The sequence below is a fragment of the Carya illinoinensis genome, chromosome 8 (genome assembly GCF_018687715.1).
Source record: "Carya illinoinensis cultivar Pawnee chromosome 8, C.illinoinensisPawnee_v1, whole genome shotgun sequence".
Lineage (NCBI taxonomy): Eukaryota > Viridiplantae > Streptophyta > Magnoliopsida > Fagales > Juglandaceae > Carya > Carya illinoinensis.
In genome coordinates this window covers 33803789-33818841 of record NC_056759.1, presented here as the reverse complement: position 1 = coordinate 33818841, position 15053 = coordinate 33803789, and the positions used below count along the sequence as shown (strand labels likewise).

Genomic DNA, 15053 nt, shown 5'->3' with positions numbered 1-15053 from the left:
CCTCTTGCCTCCTCCTTTCATAGCTCACGTGACCTCCACCCTCTCTGTTGAATTTTCCTTCTCTTCTCGGTCCCCGCCATGACCAAACCTCCGTTCGTTTTCGCTTCCTCAGATCCGTGCCTTTGATTTCCGGATCTGACTTCTGTGCTCCCAATGGCTTCAAGGAACCGGACTATTATTTTCAGAAGATACAGGGATGCGTTGAAGAGCGTCAGGGCTCCAGCGAGCTCTTCGCCGGCCTCTTCATTGACGACCTCAGCCGGCGGTCCTGTGATCGAGCTGGTCAGCACCTCGCTTATCAATCCGAATCGGTCCTACGCTCCGCTTAGCACTGAGGATCCGGGTAATTCGAGGTCTCTCTCTCTCTCTCTCTCTCTCTCTCTCTCTGCTTTGTTGCTGAGAAATATTGTGTGGTAAAGAAATAAAAGGTTTCCGTTGTGGTTTCTCTTTTTCCCATTTTTTAGGAATTATAAAAAACGAAGATCCCAGTCAACTGAGACTAATAAGATAGGCAATTAGTATAATTGAGCTTAGCTTTCACCTGAATCTGAAGTAAGTGAGATGGAATTTAAATTAATAATTTTTTGTTGTTCTTTCTTTGGAGGAGTAATCGATTTATCTAAAAGAATCTGATCTAAGTTTCAACTGGGAAAAAAATTGTATAAGTAGAATTTCTATGATATTATAGACTATCCTTAGAAATTTTCTGGAAGTATGAGCCTTGTTGATTTTATTTTTATTTTTTTGGTCGGAAAAAGTTGAAACTGAGAACAGGATTGGTAATCCTGAAGCCAGTACGATTAGGCTGCGTATAGACAAAGAATGTGAAACGAGTGGGTCTTGCACCTGTTTTCTCTGTAACAATCTTGAGTGTCACTGGCATTTTCTTGAGGAAAATACAAAATAACGCAATTTTGATTAGGGAAATGACTTGGAATGTGTTCTGAAAGTTCCAAGGTTTCAGGTCCATAAATGGAGAAGGCACTGTATTGAGTTTTTCCATGACTGGCTTTGGTCCAATATATTTCTGTGATGAGACATCATAGGGTAAGGTTATGGAAAGTTTTGGTAGTTTTGTAGTGGCTGTAAGTCTCACCTCTCAATATTGTAGCAGAAGAGCTACACTGATTCATACAGCAATTGGAGCGCGATTATGTGAAATGAAGGACTAATAGTAGTTGAAGTAAGCTGTCGGATTACTTATCTGGAGAGTGGTGCAGACCAAGGGATGTTGGGGAGTTCCAAAAGCTGTCTAAAGTAGCGTGAATAGTGTTATTAGAGTGCAACCATAGGTTCCTGTTAAGCTTTTCTTTCTTGTTTTGGCCTTTATTTTTCTCAAAAGCGTTTACTGCTTTACACTTTCCTCTTTTCGAATTTGATTGTGCATCAAATTTTGCCTGTAAAATCATGTTCTTTTGTTCTTTTTCTGCAGTAAGGGTGCACTTACTGTGGGTCTACCTCCAGCTTGGGTTGATGTTTCTGAAGAAATAGCGGCAAATGTCCAGCTTGCACGGACTAGAATGGCTGAGTTAGCCAAGGCTCATGCAAAGGCATTAATGCCTTCATTTGGAGATGGTAAAGAAGATCAACGTTTGATCGAGTCTCTTTCACAAGAGATCACTGGATTGATAAAGAGATCAGAGAAGAAACTGCAGAGGCTTTCGGCAGCTGGACCTTCTGAGGATTCAAATGTTAGAAAGAACGTGCAGGTATGACCTGCTGGGCAATGTGTTACTTAAAACTGCTTGCACAATTATATTAATTGCCTCTAATATCTTTATTTTTGTGTAAGAGGGTTTCCAATTGTCTTATTTCTTATGCTGCAAATACATAGTGGGCCTTGATTGATTTCAAAACAAATCAATTCATAACCTCCAGGTTTCAGTTTCAAATTAGATGGCACGTAAACAAGATGATATTAGGGAATTAGTTATAAGAAATCGCTAAAATCTCTCTCTCTCTCTCTCTCTCTCTCTCTCTCTCTCTCTCTCTCTCTCTCTCTCTCTCTCTCTCTCTCTCTCTCTCTCTCTCTCTCTCTCTCTCTCTCTCTCTCTCTCTCTCTCTCTCTCTCTCTCTCTCTCTCTCTCTCTCTCTCACACACACACACACACACACACACACATCCTCCCTTGGTTCAAGATCCGTTTACCTCAAAGGTTTCACATTCCTTAATATTTTGAACTTCTTTTCTTTTAATCTTGAGGATCGTTGGTACTTATCAAAAAAAATCTTGATGATCGTTGGTACTTTGAATTCTCCCAAAGCTCTTGTTCATGCTGCAAGATTTAATGGTTAGGGCAAGCATGCATTGGTCATCCATACTGCTGTTTCCTGTTCTGAATTTGCTGGGTTTTGGGCATCTGTTCTTTCTTTTTCTTCCTCTCTGGTCATGTTGTGAAAACAGCTAGAATGCGATCTTTTAAATTTTACTTGGAGTCCACCCAGGATTTTGTTTGGGGGCAGGGGGGAAGGAAGTCTCTGCACGTCTGTGGTCAGTTGGACTCCAGTCTACACATGCATATGACATCTTTTGAATACTATTTGAAGTCCACCCATGTAGTGGGAAAGAAGCTAATCCCTGAAATGCGGTGGTCATTTTCTGGACTCCAGTCTAAACCAGCACGTTGCATATGACTTGTGCAATCAGTGTAAACCTAAACATGTCTGCTTTGATCCTCCCAAATGGCTGGCTATTCTGGTGAACTGTGCTGATATTTGCAGTTTTCTACCACAGCGCTCTCTTGCCACTGACCTTCAGAACCTTTCAATGGAGCTTCGCAAGAAACAGTCAACTTATTTGAAGCGCCTTAGGCAGCAAAAAGAGGTCAGAACCAATTTTCCTTCTCTACTTTCAATGGGCAGAAATGTTGAGATTATAGCAACTTTGCAATTCAAAAGTTACTCAATTCATTGTGTTATCTTTTGTTCTTTTGTTGAAATGTGCTATGTCATATCATTCTCATGAACCAAGTAAAACTGAATGCCTTGATGCTGACACCTTTCTTTTAATCTAGAACCGGTCTCTTTTTTATTCATCCCATATAGCCTATAAGCATATATTCTAAAAATTTCCTCCGTCCATTATTATTGTGTGCAGGGTCAAGATGGGGTTGATTTAGAGATGAATCTAAATGGAAATAGATCTACAATGGAAGACGATGATTTGGACAACATGGTATGTATTTCTTTGTAGAATTTATAATATAACTCTCGAAAGTTTTCCCTTTCAAACATATCAAATTGTGATAGTAGTCAGTTGAGCTTAACGTGTTAGATGAACATCAATATAATATGAGTCCTATGTTAGGTGTTTAATGAGCATCAAATGGCCAAGCTAAAAAAAAGTGAGGCTCTCACAGCAGAAAGAGAGAGAGAGATCCAACAGGTAAGTGAAAGCTCTTTGTGCACTACAATTACACTGATCTGATGCTACTTTCTTATTTAATTAAAACTCAAATGTTTTTGGGCCTATTTTAATGTAGGTTGTGGACTCCGTCAATGAGCTTGCTCAAATTATGAAGGATTTGTCGGTACTTGTGATAGATCAGGTTGGAAGATGCCTTCTATGAGTTTTATCTGTAAAAAGCTTACAACTCCGGCATATTTGAGAACTAATTGAGCCTCTCTCTCGAAACAGGGCACCATTGTTGACAGAATAGACTACAACATTCAGAATGTGGCGACTACTGTGGAGGAGGGGCTAAAGCAGCTGCAGAAGGTCCTCTCTTTCTTCCTCATCTTTCACTTTATTTTGAATTTTCTTATAAGCATCTCTCTCTCTCTCTCTCTCTCTCTCTCTCTCTCTCCCTCCAAAATTTTATATTCATGATGGCGTGCATTGGGATTGCAGGCAGAGAGAACACAGAAACACGGGGGGATGGTGAGGTGTGCTACGGTGCTCATAATCATGTGCTTTATCATGTTGGTTCTGCTAATCCTAAAGGAGATATTTTTGTGATCTTTGAGCACTGTATCTCCAGATTTTGCTTTCATTCATGTTCTGACCCTCCCCTGAGACACATGACACGCTCAGACATGGTGATGCTGTACCTGTGAGGATGTCATTTGGGTTTTGAACGGCCCCAGTATACCTGATATAGAGACTACCTATTTATTTGTTCTATTTCATTTTCCTGGTTTTTGGGGAGGGAAAAGTAGAGTAGGATGGATTGGGTTCTGTAGTGGATCTGCCCAGGAAATGTATAGAGCTGTTGTTAAAAATTTTTGAAAGGGTGTTGGCGAATGGACCTCTTATTGATTATTTTGAATACATGGAGAGTGGTGGTTAGGTTCCTTCTGGTGGCTCTATTGTCTAGGAGTTGAGGATGTTCCATCTGTGTCTATTGATTTTTTCTAATGCAATAAAGTGGAATACATCATTTATAGTTTGAAATTATTACTGTTCAGCCTCCATATATGATCATTCCAAATAAGTGAAATTTGCTGTGAATTCTAAGTTTCTCAACTTATCAATTTCATATTCAGTGAATTTGCCACAATGGGCCATGGCATTCTCTGCCATTTGCTACCTTCCTTGCAACTATATATTGGAGTGGATATGATTCCTTCTCTCCAGAGAGTCGGTGAAGGACTCTCGCCTCACCCACTCGTTTGAGTTTGGCATGCTGTTCTAGGATTCTCCTAAGTTTTAAGAGGAAACTGACAAGAAAAAAAATATATATCCCTCCAATAATTCACAATTTCTTACAACTTTTCTTGATTTAAAGGGTGACTTTTTAAACAAAATCATATCAAGAGAGGAGTTAAAAAAAAATTAAAAAAAAAAAACGAAAAAACAAAAGGAAACCAAGTTCATTGCTTGTAGGTACTAGGTGACTTTAATGGCAGTTAATTGACAAAATTAATATTATAGAGAACAGCAACTTGCTTTCATAGCTCAGTTGGTTAGAGCACCCGTTTAGTAAGCGGGAGGTCTTGAGTTCGACTCTCAATGAAAGCACATTTTTCTCCACCAGAAGTCATTTTTTCGTGATTAAAAATTCAACTGTAAGTCATCAAGTTGTTTTCTTTTTTCCCCTCTCAACCAACAATATTTTAAACCTTCCTGTGTTCTTTGAAATGCCTTCAACAAGAAGCCAAACCGCCTAATGTTAATGCAAAACTACGAAGGGAAGAGCCTGTAATGAGAGAGACATCATATCAGGCTAAATTCATCTTCTTCTTGGCGTCAGTAACATCATATCTGAAAGATCTGTCACACACACACACGGGCATTTTTACGTCAAAAGTCAACCTCTGAAGTATCAAAGGCAACAACTTACATCTACCATGGCTCTATTATCTGATCCAGCCAATGGAATTTTATAGGTGTATAAGACATAAAGGGAAAGAGCAATGATGTCGATAATTCTTCTTTTGAGTCAACAAGTGAATAACAAAAAGAGGTTCTTCTTTTTAATGTAATTTTAGCTGAGTCAAAAAGTGTCGAGTTGCCTTGAGAATTATTGTCTTGAGGTTTGGTGGAGCTTTCCAACTATTCCCTCTCCAAATCATTACGTAAACAAACAAGTAAAAGTGTCTGCTCCCATCAAAAGAGAAATAGGAGGATAACTTCTTGAAAAAGTGTCTGCACATGGTAATGTTGGAGGAAGGAATAAGATGATTGAAAAGTGCTAAATCCACCAAATGAAAAATCATATAAGGTAAATTCATGAATTAGTATAGCTTGATGTGGTACATTAAATTTTATGTGCAATAAAAGAAAACTTACCATCTAGGTAGGGGTGTCAAATCGTGTTAACGGGTCGTGTTCGTGTCGTGTCAAATCGTGTTAACGGGTCATATAGGTCAACCCTAACCCGACCCATTAAGCTTATCGTGTCAAAATCTCAAACCCTAACACGACCCATTAACATAACGGGTCGTGTCGTGTCAACCCGTTTTGACCCATTAATAAATATTACGAAATATGTTTTTTTTTTTATAAGTAAACAAATAAATTAAGAAAATATTACGAAATAGGTTAATACGACACAATAAAACTCATTTTAAACTATTTATATAAATGGGTTGAATAGGCTTGAAATTAACATTTTTAACCTGATTAAATTTAGCATAATTTTATATAAATGTTAAAATTACAATATTTATAAAAATTATAAAACTAATTATAAGTCCAAAACTACAATCCAAATAATAAAAATATCGAAATTGAAATTCTAACAATTTTATTTTTAGATATAAGGGTATAATTGTAACTTTAACTTTCTTAACGTGTCATAACGGGTTATAACGGGTTAACTCGTTATCAACCCGTTAAGCAATCGTGTCTTAACGGGTCAACCCGTTTTGACTCGAACACATTAAAGCTAAACCCTAACCCGCTATTATCGTGTCGTGTTCGTGTTGGGTTAACGGGTCGTGTGACATATTGCCACCCCTACATCTAGGTAGGTGTTAACATTAAATTATATTTATACTAAAATGAACTAATGAACTTTATAATCTACATTCCATCCATATTAAGTGCATATTTAAGATTGCAGTACAAAATATAGCTTATAGGTTTAGGTCTTATAGCTTATAAGTTAAGTAATAAGTTCTATCGTTAAAAAGTTATTTACTGTTTAGTAACCATATTTTTAAAATACTTTCAAATATATTACGTTTGTTTGGAAACAAATTAAAAAATTACTTTCCAAGATAGAAATAATGATCATTTGAATTTTTAAAAATTATGATCATATCTTTAAAAATTGTAATTATCTTAAACTATGTATATGGATATTTTCGTCTATTAATAATCTTTTTAAAATTTAAATTATGTTCTACATTATTTAAAAAAGTACGTTTAAAAAAAATATCAAAATAATATTTTTCATCAAACATACTTTTTAGTTTATTTGATATTAAAAATGTTTTAATAAGTAATATTTAAATAACCTTATTTTTTTCATTAAAAAGATTTTAAAACTATTTAAATACTTTTTAAAACTTCTACAGCAACTCTAACCCTCAGTAAGTCAATTAATAATTTTAACTTCACAGATAAAGCTATTCTCATTGCTAAAAAGCTTGTGGAATAGCTATTTATGGGAGATTGGGTTTCCTAAATTGGTTCCAAACATCTTTGATCCAAGAAATGACGCTCCCCTCATGCTTTGCATACCAAGCCTTATATACAGGCGTGAACGACACATACGAAACAGAAATAAAATATTTCATTACTTGCGAGTATATGTACAACATGTAGTAACAATAGCAGCAATGCCATTCCATCAACCATCACCCTGTATTTTCCCTCACTATCCCTTTCATTCTTCTTTTTCATATATAATGTAAATATATATATATTTTAAAAGCCCAAATAGGATGAACAAGGGGCTTTTCTCTTCCTTTCATGAATATTGAAAACCAAGGAAAAAGTAGAGCTAAAACGACACCTAAAGGTATGATATGTGTTGGTTCGTTAAGGGTCTTTTATCTTTTTATGTTATTCCCTCGTCTTGTTCCATCAGGCAAAAACAGAGCCACATGATAGGGCCATCAAAGACACAGCTGCTTGTTCCTCCTCCTTCAGCTTCCTCCTCCTCTGCCACCTCTGTTTCTTCATCACTGATGGTGACCTTTGCAACAACAAATCCTTACCCAATGCCATTAACTTCGTTTTCAAGGACATACTCAGGTCTCTGCCGCCGTTACCAACAGTTATAGCAGACGTCGCGGTTGTGGCGGTGGCAGCACAAGTACCATGACCAGGTGTCATGTCTCTTTTCCCGCATGATCCGACGCTCAAACCCACCATAGCAATCCTCCTTTTCCTGTATCTGATCCCACAGGCGTTACACAATGACTGAAAAAAAAAACACCAAAAAATATACACTTCAGTCAATTGGGTAGTGGTAATTCGAAAAACAAAAGTATCCAATTCATACCCAACAAAAAGAAAAATACTGTACAAAAGAAAAGCAACCAACCCAAAAATCATGGTCACATAACTTGATCAACAAGAGGAGAATAACTTATGCAAACAATACGATCAATTAATGATGGCAGAAAATACGATTATCATCAAAGAATAAAAAAACACACACATGGGGGAGCTGGGGATTTGATTAAAAAAGAAGTACAAACATGAATAATGAGAAACCGAGCTACTCAGAATCACAAACCCAGGTGAAGAAATCAATCGTCAAAAGAACTGAAAAACCTACACGTCAAAAAATAAAAATAAAAATGAAGCGAAAAACCAGGAAAATGAAATGAGGAGAAAACCACCTTGGGCCCAGCAGGCCCACCTCTCCACAATGGGGTCTTTGTAGTCTTGCAATCGAGACAACACTTCTTGTTCTCGCTCATCATATCCATATCCTCAGATAATGATTCCTGAATCATAACCAATCATGTGTCTCTTATATTCATAGGAAATTTTCAAAAGAAATTACATCAAAAATGAAAGACGAGGAGCGAAACATTGAAGTTCTAATCTGTCTCTCTTTTTCTCCACCTTTTCCATCCCAGCCATCACACCCATGAACCCCACTGTCGAAGATCTTCCACAGAGAGAGAGTGAGAACAGAGCAACCAGGACAGGAGATAGATGAAAAAGAGGAGTGACCAAAGAACAAAAACCCCAGAACAGAGTTCGCAAAACTGAGAAGGAGAGAGGGAGAAAGCTTACACTATAGGAACTGACATGCAAAAGCACAGACCAAGTGCGAGAAAAGGAAATAGAAAGAGACCGACAGAGAGTGCTCAGCGTGGATATGGACAAAACCCTAAACCTCTAGGTTTTTCTTTTTTCCGAATGACGGAAATACCCTCACTCTGCAAAACACTTGGTGGCTGCAAAATGGCCAAATAATGTTGATCGGCGGTGGCCACGTGTCAGCATGCACGGGCGGGTGTTGTTTTCGCACTTGCCGGCGCATTGGAATTATGCCAACCTCGTCCTACATTACACGTAATAATGACCAAACACATTATTTTCTATTTATGAAAAACGACTAATTTTACTCCATACTCCATAATAATAAATGAAAGAGTTAGTTATTTTTAAAAAGTAAAAGAAAAATATTTTAATTATAAAGTAATTATATAAAAATAAATTCATAAATTAATTTAACTTAATATGATATGTCAGATTATATCAATTATTTTTTATTATAAAATAAATCTAATAAATTTTATGAAAATCTTTTAATTTATCAATTTAATTTGTATAATGTCTTTGTATATCTAGCAGTTCTCAAAAGAAAATACTAAAGTCGCTGCTCTCAACTTTCACAGCAGTGGGAAACTATTGTTGTCTATTTTTATTTTTGATTAAGAAAATATTTTTTAATAATATTGTAAATCTTTTAAAAAAATATTAAAAAATATATGTATATATTAAAAAAAAAAAAAACACTACTAACTAACTGTAGCTCCCGGCTACCCGGAGCGGTTGTTGTAGTAACACCCTTTTCAAAATAACTAGATTAAACCATGTTTGATTGTCGAATTCAACTAATTTTAATGAAATCTATTGTTTTTTTTTTTTTTGTTATAAAAAAATTAAACTCATATCAATCTTAAAAAGTTAAATTCATCTCAAAATGACTCATAATATATTACTATTTATAATTTAACTCAACTCATCTCAATATATAAATACAATATTTCTTCTTGAATTTGAGCCTTTCTGATCTAAGTTCGACCATTTCTTATCTGAAATTGAGGGTTTCAAAGTAAGAAAAAGAGTAATAAATAGTATAGGATTCATCTATATCTCTATCTTCCAGTTGGGATCCTGTGAGAAATTTGTTTTAATAAAACAACTAACCCTCAGATGTATGTTACATCCTAAATAAAATTAATTTAAATCTTACTATAATTTTCTAATTTAATACGTTTAAAATATTAGTTAAAGTACTTATAATAATTAAAAAAAAAAAAGAAAAGAAGAAAGGATGATCAGCTTAAAAGTTAAAACAGATAACCAGAGAGAGGGACGGATACAAAAAGGCCCTGAAAAACAGATATTGGTTTGTCAGGCTTAAAGCTTTATGTTCCATGATGCAAGTAGGGAATTGTATAGGGTTTGGTGTGGTTCCGTTTAAGTTCCCCATGCTGCCTGCGCACCCACAAAAAGCAGAGCCTGCAAATCTCTCCTCCCACACTAGACATGAGTGTGTACGACATGAGCCCAAAAAGCTGTTCCCCTCCTCGCCCCTCGGTAACACGAAATCATACCAACAATTCTTTGTTTTTTTCCGCTCCCTGCACTCCTCACTGGCAATCCATATTCGGATCAATTTTACCAGAGTTGTAAGACAGTTTATGAATAGTAAATTTTAGAAAAGGATAAAGTAAAAGAATAAAAAATATTATTTTATATTTGAAAAAAATTAAAATTATTATTATTTTATATAAAATTTAAAAAAATTATAATGATTAGTTTAAAAATTTTATTTTTAAATTATGTTTTAAGAATAAAATAGAATGAAATTAAATAAGATCTAATGAAAATTTTTGTTGAACCCAAGACTTTAAACCTGCCCTTGTAGTGGAGTTTAGATAAAGGACAGAGTTACAATTATTTCGAATCAAAAAAAAAAAAGAGTTACAATTATTTGTGCTTTTGCATTTGATAAAAAGAGTATGTACCTCTGTATTTGAGAGAGAGAGAGTTTGGAAACCAAGGAAAAGTTGGAGAGAAGGCGTGGGAGAAGAAAAAAGGGAGAGCTGGAAAAAAATAAAAATCAAAATGACGAGGGATAAAATAAATTAAAAGAATCAGTTGGATATTTGATTAAAATATAGGTGGCAGAATAGATGGTCCGAGTCTGAAACGAAAAGAACAAAATGTTGAAGACGCCATGGACAGTCTCTGCGCCATTACCCACTGCATGCTAGAGAAAATGAAATGGTGGGTGGCACTTGGCTGTTTGGAGTAGCCACTAGCCAGGAACAGAGAGAAAAAGAAAAGCAACTGTTTATGCTCGTGCGAGTCCGCAAGCTTGCCTGTATGTAGCGGTATTGCTGAACATTAACCCATTTGAATAAACTGTCCGGAAAATACAATCTCCTTCAAGACTGAAAATAACAGTTAAAATTTCAATATGGAAGTCTTATGACTCGTTTGAATAAAAACAAATAAATAAGACCCACCGTAGAAAAAAGTAAGTTTTTTCAGTTCGGTCCTAATTTTTTTATTTTTTTTGGGGGGTTCAAAAGAGAGACGCGGGCCTACTGTTGAGAAGTAAACACAAATATTAGAACGTGTCAAGTAATCAAAGGTAAACTCTCAGAGCATTTGTAATGGCCTCAACAAAGCTAAATAATAGCTAAAGAATAGTTAAAATGTGAAAAAAGTATCTACAATGGACTCAACAAATCCACAGTAAATTTAGCCTCCAACCTTTTCACTAGCTAAATTTATTGAGTCAAATTCACTAGCTAAATAATATTTTTAATGTAAAATATTCTTCTCTCCCCGCTGCACCGAACAATCCCGCGTAGACCAATTTCGGCTCTTTCCCTCCTTTCATCTCCTTCACCAAAACCCACTAGATCCCCTTTCATCTCCTTCCCCAAAACACACAATTGCAACACAAAAACTGACCTGGAAATCTCAATTTCAGTGGCCGGAAGTCCCTCCCGAACTGCCTCCCAGCTCCAGCATCTGCAGCACTGAAGGAAGAGCAACCGCAGCACCGAACGAGAGCTTGAGCAGCACCGGACGGACTCCATCGTCTCCCAGCTGCAGCACCGAACGGACGCACCGCCGAATCCCATGCCTCCATTGTTGGGTCTCCTCTGTTTTTAATTTTTTTTGTGTGATTTCTGGTGAAGGGCAGCACCGAACGGACGATTCTCTGGTGAAGGGCAGCACCGGACGACTCTCTGGTGAAGGGCAGCACCAGACGGTTGACACTGGCAGCATCGGACGGTAAATCCCAATCCATCGGCCAGTTCTCCTCTGTTTTGCTTAGTTTTTTTTTTTTTTTTTTTTTTTTTTTGTTATGCATTTTCTGGAATCGACTACCGGACCGGATTGAGAAATTTAATTTTTGATGTTTGAACTTATTTGATTTTGGTGTATTGTGATGAAACCGAATTAGACAACCATAAATTTAGTAGTTGATATTTTGATGTATTAAAAACCGAATTAGACAACCATAAATTCAGTAGTTGATATTAAACATATTAAATATAAACCGAATTATGCATTGTGATGTATTGTGATGCATTAGACAAGTTTATATTTTTCTTGTGATGAAACCGAATTAGACAATATTTTTTTTTCATCCATTAGTTTATATTTTTCATATCTCTTGTTTAGGAATGGATCCATCCACTCACCGTGATGCTTACTTTACAAATCTTCTAAATAACAATGATTTTTTGATGAGTGCTACAAATGAACAAGAATTGTCTCCACCCCAAGTTGAGGTTATTGAAATTGAACCGAGTGGACGAAAAATACAACAGGGTAATAATTTTAGTAATGAGGAAGATTTGTTGCTTGTGGAGGGATGGCTTGAAACTTCCTTAGATGCGGTACAAGGAAAAGATCAAAAGCACACGATGCTATGGAAAAGAATTCATAAGTATTTTGAGGAAAACAAGAAATTTGACCGTTTACGCAACTACACATCTCTAATGAATCGGTGGTCGACGATTCAACAAGCTACAAATAAGTTTTGTGGTTACTTGGCTCAAGTCGAAGGAATGCATCCAAGTGGGTTTAACGAGCAAGACAAGGTATGTTTTGCACCTTTTAATCTTATTTTTTAACATGCTATTTTTTTTTTTAAATCTTATTTATTTAGAACCATGGTCCTTTATGTATGTAGATTGGGAAGGCAAAGGTAATGTTCTTGGAGTTAGAGAAGAAGTCTTTTAACTTTGATCATTGTTGGCGGGTGTTAAGATTCCATCCAAAGTGGGTGGAACATATGGACATGGTGAAGCCGAAGAAGAAACCAAGTTCACATGATTCGACACCAAATTCAATAAATCTAGGCGAAGATGAGGATTTTCATGTTGCATCTTCAAATTTGGAACGACCAATAGGTCGTAAAGCAGAAAAAGAGAAACGAAAGAGAAAAGAAATGACAAACTCTGACTCTCTTGTGGTACTAAATGAGTTGGCGGAAATTAGAAAGAGTAAACTTGTGCTAATGCAAGAAGCACGTGATCATGACAATAAAATGTTGTGTCTTAGGCAAGAGGAAGTGAGTCTTAAGCAAGACGAATTACGTATTCAAAAAGAGAAGGTGCTACTTCAACAAGTGAAAACACGTCTTGAAGAAAAGAAAGAAGATGAAAGAATTATGACATTAAATACAAGTGCCATGCCTCCAATGCTACAACAATATTATCTTCAACGATAAATGGAAATACTTGCAAGTCGTGCTGGGAAAAACTAGCTGTATTTTTTGTTTATGTTTGTTAGAAAGATCACTTTGGCTTGACCATTATGGAGTAATGTTATATTTATGTTTGGACGATAATTTTATTTTCTTGTATTAAGTTTTATGGTTGTATTAAGGTTATGGAGTAAATTCATATTTATGTTTGTTAGATTAATCACTTCATATTGATCATTATGGAGTAATTTAATGCAACAAGAAATTTAATACAACCATACACTTAATACAACAAGAAATTTAATATAACCATAAACTTAATACAACCATAAACTTAATACAACAAGAAATTTAATACAACAAGACTTGTAAATACAACCATGTCTTATGCGGCACTATATTGTTGCCATAAGTGCTCGACGAGATCTGTTTGGAGTTGAGAATGGATTCTTCTATCCCTAAGAGCATGATGACGTTGAATGAATTCGCTAAATTCAGGTGTAGGGCCGGTTGACACTGGATCATTATATGTTTCTGGCAACTGATCATATTCGAACTCTTCTTCTCCATTGTCAGCCCATTCATCTTCAATGATCATATTATGTAAAATTATGCATGCCATCATAATTTTATTGAGTGTTTCAATGTGGAAAAACCGTGCAGGTCCACGAATTATAGCAAATCGTGCTTGAAGCACACCAAAAGCACGCTCCACATCCTTCCGTGCAGACTCTTGGGCTGCAGCAAAATATTTTTTCTTGTTTCCTTGTGGAGCTGATATAGTTTTAACAAATGTTGCCCATTGCGGATAAATTCCATCAGCAAGATAGTACCCCATTGCATAGTTATGACCATTAATAGTGTAATTAACAGTCGGAGTACGCCCTTGAGCAAGGTCAGAAAATATAAATGATCTATCAAGAACATTTATATCATTATGAGACCCCGGCAACCCAAAAAAGGCATACCAAATCCATAGATCATAAGAAGCCACTGCTTCTAAAATAATTGTTGATTCATGGATATGACCAGAATACATACCATGCCAAGCAGTTGGGCAGTTCTTCCACTTCCAATGCATACAATCGATGCTCCCTAACATGCCTGGAAATCCACGTTTCTCATCAACTGCTAGTAATCTAACAATGTCATCATTGTTGGGTTTTCTTAAGTACTTTTCAGAAAAAATTGAAACAACAGCTTTGACAAACATCTTTAGGCTTCTTAATGCAGTAGTCTCTCCAATCTTCAAATATTCATCCATAAAATCAGCCGCGACACCATATGCAAGCATCCTTAGAGCAACTGTTATTTTTTGAAGGGAAGAAAAACCAAGCCTTCCAGAACTATCTCGTCTTTGGACAAAATAAGGTTCATGGGCTTCTACTGCAGCTTGGATACGAAGAAATAGAGGACGACTCATCCGGAACCTCCTTCGAAAATATTTGTGAGGATAGATTGGAGGATCAGCAAAATAGTCGCGAAATAGATTTTGGTGGACTTGCAATCGATCGCGCCTTATGAATCTACGTGTATTTTTAGAAGAACCACGTGAGCTTGATCCTTCTCCTTCCAAAACAAGTTGCCTCGCTATCTCAAATTCTTCGTCAGAATCTGAATCAATAAGTGTCATTTTGTGAAAAAGAGAACGATCCATTGAGAGAAAATGAGAATAAAAGGTTTCAAAGAGATACTTGAGTTGAAGTGAATGAAATTGTTGAAGAAATGTTATATTTT

The 15053-nt window shown here is 36.1% G+C and overlaps 4 protein-coding genes and 1 non-coding gene across 6 annotated transcripts; 3 read left to right on the top strand and 2 right to left on the bottom strand.

The window, feature by feature from the left end:
* Nucleotides 1-4393, top strand: LOC122274173 (syntaxin-41-like). The gene is made up of 8 exons (XM_043083157.1): nucleotides 1-353; nucleotides 1433-1709; nucleotides 2735-2824; nucleotides 3098-3175; nucleotides 3308-3385; nucleotides 3483-3548; nucleotides 3638-3718; nucleotides 3851-4393. Exons 1-8 carry the CDS (start codon nucleotides 154-156, stop codon nucleotides 3956-3958), a joined length of 978 nt encoding a protein of 325 aa, XP_042939091.1. The 5' UTR covers nucleotides 1-153; the 3' UTR covers nucleotides 3959-4393.
* A 493-nt stretch (nucleotides 4394-4886) lies between these two features.
* On the top strand, nucleotides 4887-4960 carry TRNAT-AGU. The gene has a single exon. It is a non-coding gene; the product is annotated as a tRNA-Thr (tRNA).
* A 2203-nt stretch (nucleotides 4961-7163) lies between these two features.
* On the bottom strand, nucleotides 7164-8797 carry LOC122318166 (GATA transcription factor 16-like). Of its 2 annotated transcripts, none has more exons than XM_043135350.1 (3): nucleotides 8642-8797; nucleotides 8239-8346; nucleotides 7164-7813 (listed from the first exon to the last, which is right to left on the bottom strand). In XM_043135350.1, exons 2-3 carry the CDS (start codon nucleotides 8326-8328, stop codon nucleotides 7475-7477), a joined length of 429 nt encoding a protein of 142 aa, XP_042991284.1. In that variant the 5' UTR covers nucleotides 8329-8346; nucleotides 8642-8797; the 3' UTR covers nucleotides 7164-7474. The 2 variants fall into 2 exon arrangements, with proteins under 2 accessions (XP_042991284.1, XP_042991283.1); XM_043135349.1 differs by lacking the exon at nucleotides 8642-8797 and adding an exon at nucleotides 8468-8635.
* Nucleotides 8798-12288: 3491 nt separating this feature from the next.
* LOC122274647 (glutathione S-transferase T3-like) lies at nucleotides 12289-13340 on the top strand. Its single transcript, XM_043083665.1, has 2 exons — nucleotides 12289-12708; nucleotides 12801-13340. Exons 1-2 carry the CDS (start codon nucleotides 12289-12291, stop codon nucleotides 13338-13340), a joined length of 960 nt encoding a protein of 319 aa, XP_042939599.1.
* A 361-nt stretch (nucleotides 13341-13701) lies between these two features.
* On the bottom strand, nucleotides 13702-14926 carry LOC122274646. Its single transcript, XM_043083664.1, has one exon. The coding sequence runs from the start codon at nucleotides 14737-14739 to the stop codon at nucleotides 13702-13704; it is 1038 nt and encodes a 345-aa protein (XP_042939598.1). The 5' UTR covers nucleotides 14740-14926.
* Nucleotides 14927-15053: the final 127 nt, after the last annotated feature.

What these genes read in the sequence shown, in the direction of transcription:
- LOC122274647 (XM_043083665.1), top strand. Translation starts at nt 12,289, where the DNA reads ATGGATCCATCCACTCACCGTGATGCTTACTTTACAAATCTTCTAAAT. An exon ending in GGTTTAACGAGCAAGACAAG is followed by an intron (nt 12,709 to 12,800) that starts GTATGTTTTGCA and finishes TTATGTATGTAG; the next exon opens with ATTGGGAAGGCAAAGGTAAT.
- LOC122318166 (XM_043135349.1), bottom strand. Translation starts at nt 8,494, where the DNA reads ATGGGTGTGATGGCTGGGATGGAAAAG. An exon ending in TGATGGCTGGGATGGAAAAG is followed by an intron (nt 8,347 to 8,467) that starts GTGGAGAAAAAG and finishes GTTATGATTCAG; the next exon opens with GAATCATTATCTGAGGATAT. An exon ending in GTGGGCCTGCTGGGCCCAAG is followed by an intron (nt 7,814 to 8,238) that starts GTGGTTTTCTCC and finishes TTTTTTTTTCAG; the next exon opens with TCATTGTGTAACGCCTGTGG.
- LOC122274173 (XM_043083157.1), top strand. Translation starts at nt 154, where the DNA reads ATGGCTTCAAGGAACCGGACTATTATTTTCAGAAGATACAGGGATGCG. An exon ending in GAGAGAGAGAGATCCAACAG is followed by an intron (nt 3,386 to 3,482) that starts GTAAGTGAAAGC and finishes ATTTTAATGTAG; the next exon opens with GTTGTGGACTCCGTCAATGA. An exon ending in CGGTACTTGTGATAGATCAG is followed by an intron (nt 3,549 to 3,637) that starts GTTGGAAGATGC and finishes CTCTCGAAACAG; the next exon opens with GGCACCATTGTTGACAGAAT.
- LOC122274646 (XM_043083664.1), bottom strand. Translation starts at nt 14,739, where the DNA reads ATGAGTCGTCCTCTATTTCTTCGTATCCAAGCTGCAGTAGAAGCCCAT.